This window comes from Lolium perenne, chromosome 2 (assembly GCF_019359855.2).
Source record: "Lolium perenne isolate Kyuss_39 chromosome 2, Kyuss_2.0, whole genome shotgun sequence".
Classification (NCBI taxonomy): Eukaryota; Viridiplantae; Streptophyta; class Magnoliopsida; order Poales; family Poaceae; genus Lolium; species Lolium perenne.
In genome coordinates this window covers 222,634,183-222,644,515 of record NC_067245.2, presented here as the reverse complement: position 1 = coordinate 222,644,515, position 10,333 = coordinate 222,634,183, and the positions used below count along the sequence as shown (strand labels likewise).

Genomic DNA, 10,333 nt, shown 5'->3' with positions numbered 1-10,333 from the left:
ATGTCCTTCTTCCTCCTCGCGAACGCACCAAACTGACCGCTCAATCTGTTGAGTGTGTTTTTCTCGGATACAGTGATGAGCATAAGGGCTATCGCTGTTGGGACCCCGTTGGTCGTCGGATGCGCATCTCTCATGATGTCACGTTTGATGAGACGCGTCCCTTCTATCCTCGCCGCACCTCTGGTACTTACCCGGTGGATGATATCTCTTTTCTTCTTTTTCCGGATGCACCCCCTGCCGTCCCTTCTCCTCCACCTCCTAGTTCTGATGCGCCCCCTTCGTTTCGGCGCCATCCTCTCCTTCGTCTAGTTCCCCTAGTACTTCTCGTTCTTCGGCTTCGGATCCTTCCGATGTTGTTCCTTCTTCCTCTTCTTCTGATGAGGTGTCCTCTGCCGATGAGCTTCCCCCTTCACGGCCTGTTCGTCAGCACGTCGTGCTCCAGCTCGTTACTCTCCTAGTCAGTATGGTCTCTCTGTCATCTCCGAGCCGACTTCTTATCGGGATGCCGAGCGTCAGCCTGAATGGCAGCTTGCCATGGCTGAGGAGATCGCTGCGCTTGAGCGCACTGGCACCTGGGATCTTGTTTCTCCCCCTTCTGGTGTTCGTCCTATCACGTGTAAGTGGGTCTATAAAATTAAGACCCGCTCTGATGGATCTCTTGAGCGCTATAAAGCGCGTCTTGTGGCTCGTGGCTTTCAGCAGGAGCACGGCCGTGACTATGATGAGACTTTTGCCCCTGTGGCTCATATGACCACTGTGCGTACTCTTATTGTTGTTGCTTCTATTCGACGCTGGTCTGTGTCCCAGCTTGATGTTCATAATGCTTTTCTTAATGGCGAGTTGAGTGAGGAGGTTTACATGCAGCCTCCTCCTGGGTATTCTGTTCCCGATGGGATGGTTTGTCATCTTCGACCCGTTCTCTCTATGGTCTGAAACAGGCCCCTCGTGCCTGGTTTGAGCGCTTCGCCTCTGTGGTGACTGCTGCTGGTTTCTCTCCTAGTTTCCATGATCCAGCACTTTTCGTTCACACTTCTCCTCGTGGACACACTCTTCTTCTTCTCTATGTTGATGATATGATCATTACTAGTGATGATCGTGAGTATATTGCCTTTGTCAAGGCTCGTCTTCGAGATCAGTTTCTTATGACTGATCTTGGTCCTCTTCGCTATTTTCTTGGCATTGAGGTTTCCTCCACTTCTGATGGCTTTTCTATCTGTCAGGAAAAGTACATTCAGGATCTTCTTGCTCGTGCCGCTCTTGGGGATGAGCGCACGGTTGATACTCCTATGGAGCTTAATGTTAAGCTTCGTCCTACTGATGGTGATCCTTTTCCTGATCCCACCCGTTATCGTCATCTTGTTGGGAGTCTTATTTATCTTGCTGTCACTCGTCCTGATATTTTTTATCCTGTTCATATTCTGAGTCAGTTTGTCTCAGCTCCTACCACTGTTCACTACAATCATCTCCTACGCGTTCTTCGTTATCTTCGTGGCACGATCACTCGTCGCCTTTTCTTTCCCCGTTCCAGCTCTCTCCAGCTCCAGTGCTACTCGGATGCTACGTGGGCGAGTGATCCTACGGATCGTCGTTCACTTTCTGCTTACTGTGTGTTTCTTGGTGGTTCACTTGTTGCTAGGAAGACGAAGAAACATGTAGCAGTTTCCCGCTCGAGTGTTGAGGCTGAGTTGCGGGCTATGGCTTTGTTGATTGTTGAGGTGACCTGGTTACGGTGGTTGCTAGCAGATTTTGGGGTCTCTGTTACGACACCGACTCCACTTTTGTCTGACAGTATAGGTGCTATCAGTATTGCACGTGATCCGGTCAAGCATGAGCTGACCAAGCATATTGGTGTTGATGCTTTTTATACACATGCTCAGGTGCAGGATGAGGTTGTTGTGGTTCATTATGTGCCTTCAGATTTGCACTTGGCGGATTTCTATACAAAGGCACAGACTCGAGCGCAGCATGACTTTTTACTCTCCAAACTCAGTTTTGTGGACCCACCATGAGTTTGCGGGGGGGGGGGGGGGGGGGGTTTTACATGTATATATCTGTATATTGTAGTTTCCCCCACCTGTACATGTACTATATATTATGCCCTTTGGCCCCTGGTAATACAACAAGCATATTACCCTAACACATATGACGATACTCCTCCCAGGATAATGCCCCAGGGATTGGCGCAACCAGCTCACCATGGAAATCCCATTGGTGCTTATTGCAGCCATCAGTGCGCTCGTTCTCAACGATCATGTTGTGCAAGATCACGCAGCATGTCATCACCTCATGCATGGTCTTCAGCGACCATATTCTTGCTGAATGACGGACAATTGCACAGAGCTTGGAGCACACCAAATCCTCGCTCCACATCTTTCATGCAAGCCTCTTACATCTTAGCAAACCCCTTCGTCTTCTTCGTGTTTGGATTACAGACAGTCTTCGCCAGTGTGGCCCAGTCAGAGTAGATGTCATCAACAAGATAACATGGCTTGTCATATTCATTTCCATTGATCTCATAGCTCACCTGGGGAGCTTTGCCTTGCATAAGCCTGTTGAAAACCGGTGATCAGTGCAACACATTGATGTCATTGTTGGAACCGGCCATGCCAAAGAATGAATGATAAATCCATAAATCTTGAGATATCACTGCTTCAAGAATGACAGTGCGTCCCTCCGCATGGCTGTTGTACTGACTCCGCCATCCAAATGGACAGTTCTTTGCTGCCAATCATGCCTTGGAACCCTCTAGACTCGTTGATAGACAACAGCCGCCTTGTATCCTCATTTTTTGGCTCCCTACAGTAATGTTGTCCGAACACAGCAATCATAGCTCGGCAAAACCGGTACATGGACTCAAGGCAGATGCTTTCACCCATTCGAAGATACTCATCGAATATATCAGCAGCCATTCCATATGCATGCAAATAGTTGCGGAACATTTTTGGTAGGAGGTGAAACCTAGCGCACCTGTTGCATTGGGCATGCATTAGAAGTAGGGGTCGTAGTCTGTGACACCCCGTAGAATAACCATGAATAGGTCCCTTGGCATTCTGTACCGCCGCCAGAACAATTTTTCCGGGAACACCGGATTGGTGCGGTGGAAGTAGTCCTTGTGGAGCCGGAGGTGCCCTTCCACTCTATTGCGCGACAAGTTTTTTGAGCGGCCCTTCACAGAGCCCCGGTGCACCGGCATCTGGCTGACATTGTACTCTGTGGAGGATGGAGGCTGCAGCAGTAGCCATGGTCTGTGTCGACTGATCGGACTCTTCATCGGAAGAGGAGCCAACGACCTCCACGCGGAACTTGTCCAACATCTGCCACATGTCCATCTGCGTGGGTAGCAACTGCAGATCAATGGCCGCGCACAATAGCGCCTAAAACATGAGTAAGAAACCTACCGACGCAATTGACCGAACTGGTCGTGGGCGGCGAGGCCGGGCGGCACAACCGGCATAGTTTGGACCCCAAATAGGCGACAGGTGCGCGCCAGAACCTACCGGACTGAGATCCTGTTCTCCGGCGTGGCGAGGACCGAGCTGACGACGTGAACTGCGGCAGTGTGGCGGGGCGGGCGTGGTGTAGGGTTGGGGTGGTGGCGTCGCACTAGGGCAGCAAAGAAAGGGAAAAAGAAGCAAATCCCAAGCGGTCGATTTCGATGTCCCTGACGTGCGGGACCGGGTAAGAAAAAGAGGACGCTCGGCGTGACCGCGCAGCGTCCACGGAGACGCAAACCTGCCGCATATTTGGACCGTGTTTGCGTCGCCGCGGATGGCCTGGTCACTTTAAGTCGCCCCGCTTGAGCAGGGTCTAGACGCATTTTCGATCCGCGCGGACGCAAACGGTCGCCCAACGTCCGTTTGCGTCGCCCCGTTGACATAGCGACCGTTTGCGTCGCCCGTTGGAGATGCCCTTGTGGCTAAACCAAGTGCTATTGCCCTTTTTTTTTTTTTTGCAAAAATTTGCCGCCCTAGCAAGTGGTTGGGCACTCGTAGTGGCACACTCCCAACCGATCAGGGTTGGAATCAAGCCTTGGTTGAATTTCTCGTGCCTCACAAAGGAGCTCTCCATTTCTAATGAAATTTCAGCGGGGTTGCTCCCCCTGCTGGCTGAACTTGTTTAACCAAGTGTGTTATTATCGGTGGTTTTTTGTAAAGAAGATTTAACGGACTGGCTGATCCTACTTAAATTAACTATGCATCTCCAAACGATATATATACACGTATGTTCTTGTTGAAGATTTCGTGCAGGCACGTCGTTCATGCTGTCACTATAGTTTCGATATAATATTGCCGTCCAAAAAATGCGGCATTTGCAAACCAGCAGACCAAGCATTTAAAAATGAGTATTCTTATTATGTCCTATTTTTCTCATTTCATTTCACAACATTAAGAACTGTGCACATGCAGAGCAAATCACGAAGCATACATCTCTGCCCCTCCCAGGCTCCTCTTTATAAACCACGCGCGAACTCGAGAGCGGCTCAGAAAAACAAAAAACCACAAGGCAGATCGAGCTGAGGCCAGTACTACAGCACAAACCAAGAAGAAGAATGGGGGAGGTGCCGCTGAGCAGCGTCGTGCCGCGCCGCGCCGCCGCGCACTTCCGCCTGCGGCACCACGGGGTGCGCCGCAAGGTCCACGTCGTCCGGCTCGGGAACGGCAGCGCCGGCGCACGGCGGACAGGTAGCGCCCGCGGGCTCTGCAGACTCCGGCGCATGATCAAGCTCCGGTGGCTCGGCAGCGCCATGTGGCGCCTCACCGGGCTCTGCGCGGCGGCGATGTCGGGACCATCCCGGGTTTCCGACGGCATGCATGGAGCCGTGCTTCGGCCCACCCTTCGTGTCGGCCATGCTGGTGAGGCGCGCAGGACAGGACTGCTAGCGGCTAAATGCACAAATGTACATATCACGACTGCTCAATGCACAAACGCGCAGTGGAGGCATGTAGCAGTGAATCACTGATTTTCATAGCAACACAAAGCGATTTTCACAGCAATGTACGTATTTTCATAGCAACACAAAGCGATTTTCACAGCAATGTACGTATTAGCTTCCAAAAGGCACAAGGAGGTTTGGTGATGGGTGCTATGCTTTTGCAATTCCACATCCAATCACCTGGAAGCTGACTAATCCTTTCTAGTTTTTCACCGCTTGCAGTACTAGTTTACATGTGATCCTTTTTAGTTTGCACCGTTTGTACTACCGTTTGATTAATGATCCAACCTTCCACGAACGATATTTACGCTCGGAGTATTTGCTTGATTTGTCACACGAGTAGTGTTAGCACTCATGCTTAGCCCAGCACTCGGCCTATGCTCGAATGTTTATGTGCATACGGCTCAGCTAGAAGACCCTCACTCCATCTCAAAAGCCCAAACTAAAAGCAGAAGAGCTAGCATTGCACGGGAGATCGCAATGCGTTGCTTCTGATCGCCTGAGAGCTACATGAAGCACTCGTCGTGCATCTTGGATACATGTTCCCATGGGGTACCTGTATCTTTGATGGTGTCATTACAGTGCTAGCTATCTGTAAAGACTTCTAGGATGATAGATCTGGAATCGTTGATACATCTCATTATCGGCTCGACCAGGTGTGGGCACAATGTCGATGAGAACTCAATGGTTCTCTTTGCACGGGCATGTTTCAGTTGCACCACGATGTCCACATCGCTTGAGCGGCTATCTCCGTGAGTTTTCACAAAGTATGGGGTCGAAGGCGGGCATTATGTTTTTTGATCATGGTTTCGTCTATGTAGAAATATTCAAAACAATGCGTGTGCTGGCGATTGTGAGTCATGTGATTGATGCATTGCAACAATGATCTCCGTAAGTGGTGGCGGCAATGCATGCTGACTTCGTTTAGGTGGCGCTCTTTAAGTACTACTACCTCCATCCTAAGGTTTAAGGTCTATATATTTTTAAAAAGTCAAACGAAGTAAGTTTGATCAAACTTTTAGAAGAATCTATGAATAAATATGATATTTTGTAGATACCATATAAAAATATATTTCATTATCTATCTAATGATATTGATTTTGTACTTTTCATGTTAATGACTTTTGATAAAAACTTGGTCAAACTTAACATAGTTTGACTTTCTGAAAAAAATATAGACCTTCAACCTTGGGATGGAGGTAGTATGTCTTAATTTTCACGGTGAAAATCCAAGGTATGGCATTCATTTATTGTACCTCGTAATGGCTGACTTGAAGCAAGGTTTCATGTTAAATGCATTGTTTGTAGGTTGTTTGGACTTTCTTCGAGGTGTACACTCGTAACATTAGTGTTTAGATTGGTCAACGGCTACCCTTGTGTATTGTTTCCTGAACCTCGATTTGAATCCGAGTGTTGCCAATGGTAGTGATTGTTTTGTCGTTGTTTTGAACCTTGATCGCATTGGCGGGGTCATGTTTTATTTTTAGTTTTTGTTATGTGCATCCTTGATGGTTGTAATTGTTGGCTATGGTACCCTAGAGGCAAATAATAAAGAATGTTTATTATTATATATATGCACTTCGTAATAGTTTCGTGCCATGCTATAACTACATTAATTGGAAACATTGATGTACGTGTGGTATTGTAAACAAACCAGAGTCCCTAGTGAGCATACGCAAACTAGTTCATTGAGGTCAATCGATGATCGAGATTTCCCGATCATGGACACACATGACATTGACAATGGCGTCATACCATTATGTGAATGATATGATGGACATTCCCAACATACGTATTGTAATATGATCAAGTCACAAAAGTCCAGCACTGCGATACTAACAAAAAAATTGTAACCTAATCCTTAGACCGAGATGCCATATCTAATCACTGTCACATGCGGCTGCATAAACATCATCAACCGCCACACCATAACAGGATGGTCATAAGGGTGTTGCTCAGGTATTCCAAAGAGATGGGTCGAGGCGTATGTGTCAATAGCGGGATTTGTTCATCCGCATGACGGAAGATACTTTAGACCCACTAAGTGACATTACATCCAAGTTGCAACACATGACTAGGTCATGAGGATAGAATCACATAGGAATGAGTTGAATAGGCTTGTCGGTAATGAGATCAAACTAGGTATGACGATACCAATGATCAAATCTCGAACAAGTCTAGTATCAAAGTCGCAAAGGGAATAGGACTCGACGTTCACGGTTCAATGACTATACATTCATAGAATACATGGGGATCATTATGGTTCTCGATCATGTCTGTGTCATTCTCGAACCATAGGGAAACACATTTAATGGTTCAATGAAATTTAAGATTGTTTTGGATTTATTGAAAACATCGCAAATAGAGAAGAGAAACCGGAAAAGGTTCCAGAGGAATCTGAAGGATGTTCGGAGTGGTTCCAGAGGTGTCTTGGATCATCGTAAATTAAATAATATGTATTATGTATTAAATAACTGAATTACTATTTAATTATTTATTTATTTAATTAATAAAGGTGCAACCCACCTTAATGGGCCCCTCCCGGAGGGAGGGCATTAAGGGGCCACCCAACCCCCCCTCCCACATGGGCCATGTGGTGGGGCGGCTATTGTATTGAGTTGGGACGCATGGGCCCTTAGTGGCCCAGCCGGCCACCTTCCCTTGGACCAGCCGCACCTCGCCTAGGGTTTTGGGGCGCACCACACCCCCTCCCCCTCTCCCTATATAAGGTGGAGGCTTGGGAGGAGGAGGGGCACACAATTCCCCTTGGGAAAAAGGAGAGCACCCGTTTAGGAGCATCTCTTCCCTCTCTCTCTAGGTCTCTCTCCCACACACGGTTCCTCGAAGAGCTGCACATGGAGGGAGTCCACTCCACCCGATATGTGTGAGCGCTGCCGGGATTAGGATCCAGAAGATCTACTTGTGCACCTCCGCTGGAACGGAAATGGGAGCATCATTGAGCTTGATATGTGTGCGAAACTACGAGGTTTGCGACACTTGACATCGTACAAGGAGGACTTCACTCGACCCTGAGGTCGGCGATGAGTAAGACTACATCATTCACGTTCTAGCGGAATGTTTACCGCTTTCGAGGTACGAGGGTACGTCACCGAAACCATGTCTGTTACATCATTACTCCTAGATAGATCTGGTCAAACAGAATGCGTTAGTTAGAATTTTTTTCTGCCGCGGAACCCAACAATAATTAATATCATTTTAGTATTAATAATATTTTTGTAATATTTTCTTTGTATCTAAAAACGGCTTTCTAAGCCGCATAGAGGTGTGTATGGAGTCTAGTTAAACCAAGTGTTATTATCTTTTCTTTAAAAAAAAGCCAAAGATTTGCCGCCATAGCCACACACCCGGCAGACCAGGGTTCGAATCATGTTGTGGTAGAATTTCTGGTGTCTCACCAAGGAGCTCTTCTTTCTTTAATGCAAATCTTTAGATGGGTACTGCTAAAGCCGATTATACTTACCCTGCCTTTAAGTTACATAGCTTCTCGACATGTAAGTTATAGAACATTTGGGAATGAGGAGGTTTCTTTGGACTATTCATTTTGAAAATTATCATTTTTGTATAAGCTACATAAGTGTGTCATGTACATGCAAAAGATAATTGTACGAACTTTCTGAGACTTGGAAATACAAGTTTTGGGCCCGTACAGAACATCGGGTTCAGCGGTGCCCACTATCTAGTGTGTATTTTCGTTCATTCTTGTAGAAATTTTAGATCGGTTGCTTGTGCAATGTTTCCTGAAACTCGGTCGTAGTCCTAATGTTGCCAATTAATGGCGGTGATTGTTTTGTTGTTGTTGTAAACTGTTGATCATATTGGTGTGGTTAATTTTGTTGTTGTTGTTGTTGTTGTTGTTGTTGTTGTTGTTGTTGTTGTTGTTGTTGTTGTTGTTGTTGTGTGAATACTTGATGATCTAATTTAATATTTGGTTGATACTTGTATATTCTTTTTATCGAGAAATGAGCTTTCCGGACAACGTAATGGTGGAGTATTTGTCTGTCAGAGGCGTGTATGGAGTCTTGTGGTTAAACCAAGTGCTATTATCGTTTGTTGTTTTAAAACCAAGATTTAATGAACTGGCTGATTCTACTCAATACTATACATCTCCAAAAGATACACACGTATGTTCTTGCTGAAGATTTCGTGCAGACACGTTTGTACTGTCATATTCACTTTAAAGTAATATTGTTATCTAAAAGGTGCAGCATTTGCCAACCAGCAATCCAAGCATTTAAAAAATGTCTATTTTTATGTCCTGTTTTTCTCTTTTGATTTGACGTCATTAAGAACTACGCACATGCAGAGCAAATCACCAAACATACAGCCCATCCCTCCCCTCCACACTCCTCTTTATAAACCACGCAAGAACTCGGGAGCGGTTGAGAAAAACAAAAACCACAATCGAGCTGAGGCCAGTACTCCAGCGCCAACCAAGAAAGCGAGGCCGAGCCAAGAAGAAGAATGGGGGAGGTGCCGTCGCTGTGCAGCGTCGTGCCGCGCCGCGCCGCCGCGCACTTCCGGCTGCCGCGCCACGGGCTGCGCCGCAAGGTCCACGTCGTCCGGCTCGGCGGCGCCGGCGCACGGCGGGCGGGTTGCGCCCGCGTGCTCTGCAGCCTCCGGGGCCGGATGAAGCTGCGGTGGCTCAGCAGCGCCATGTGGCGGCTCGCCGGGGTCTGCGTGGCGGTGATGTCGGGACCACCCGGGGTTTCCGACGGCCCGCCGTCGTGGACGGGCATGGAGCCGTGCTTCGCCGCGCCCTTGGTGGCGGCCGTGCTGGTGCGGCGCGCGGGGCAAGACTGCTAGCCTTGGGATCATGCACGTGAGGACAACGCCGGTGTACATACCACTACTGCTCAATGGACAATGGAGCCATGGGAGGCATGGAGCATAAATTAGTAGTACAGTACTAAGTAACCATTCTTACCTCTACACTGAGCGATTTGTTGATGTCTGAAACGCTGGAGATTGCATCACTTACATTCTGCCTGGTCATTCTCTGGATTTCCTCTACTCCTGCAGTCCTTTTGTTCATAGCAATTTTTTTGTTTGCTTCCGAAGCAGAAAGAAGTTTGGTGCTGTAAACTTGCAGCTTCAAACCCAATCATGTGGATTGTGGAAGCTGCCAATCCTTTTCATAATGCAATGCTAGAGTCTTTCACAACAAGCAAATTCTGTAGCAAGTAGTCCTCGACAAGGTCAAAAAAGAGGCGCGTTTATGAGTTTTGGTGTGTGCTAAACGTTTGGACGAAATGAGACCGAAAAAGTAAATCCTTGTAATAAATAACTTTTACAGTTTTGTAAAACTTCTCCTTAATAAATCGAGCCTGGTGCACGGTAGTACAGCTAGCTCAGTTGCCGTCTGGATTCCTACGTACCATT

General features: G+C 47.4%; 1 protein-coding gene across 1 annotated transcript; it reads left to right on the top strand.

The window, feature by feature from the left end:
* The first annotated feature begins 9,261 nt into the window (after positions 1 to 9,261).
* On the top strand, positions 9,262 to 9,991 carry LOC127330458 (uncharacterized). Its single transcript, XM_051356661.2, has one exon. It carries the CDS (start codon positions 9,416 to 9,418, stop codon positions 9,755 to 9,757), a length of 342 nt encoding a protein of 113 aa, XP_051212621.1. The 5' UTR covers positions 9,262 to 9,415; the 3' UTR covers positions 9,758 to 9,991.
* The last annotated feature ends 342 nt before the right edge of the window (positions 9,992 to 10,333 follow it).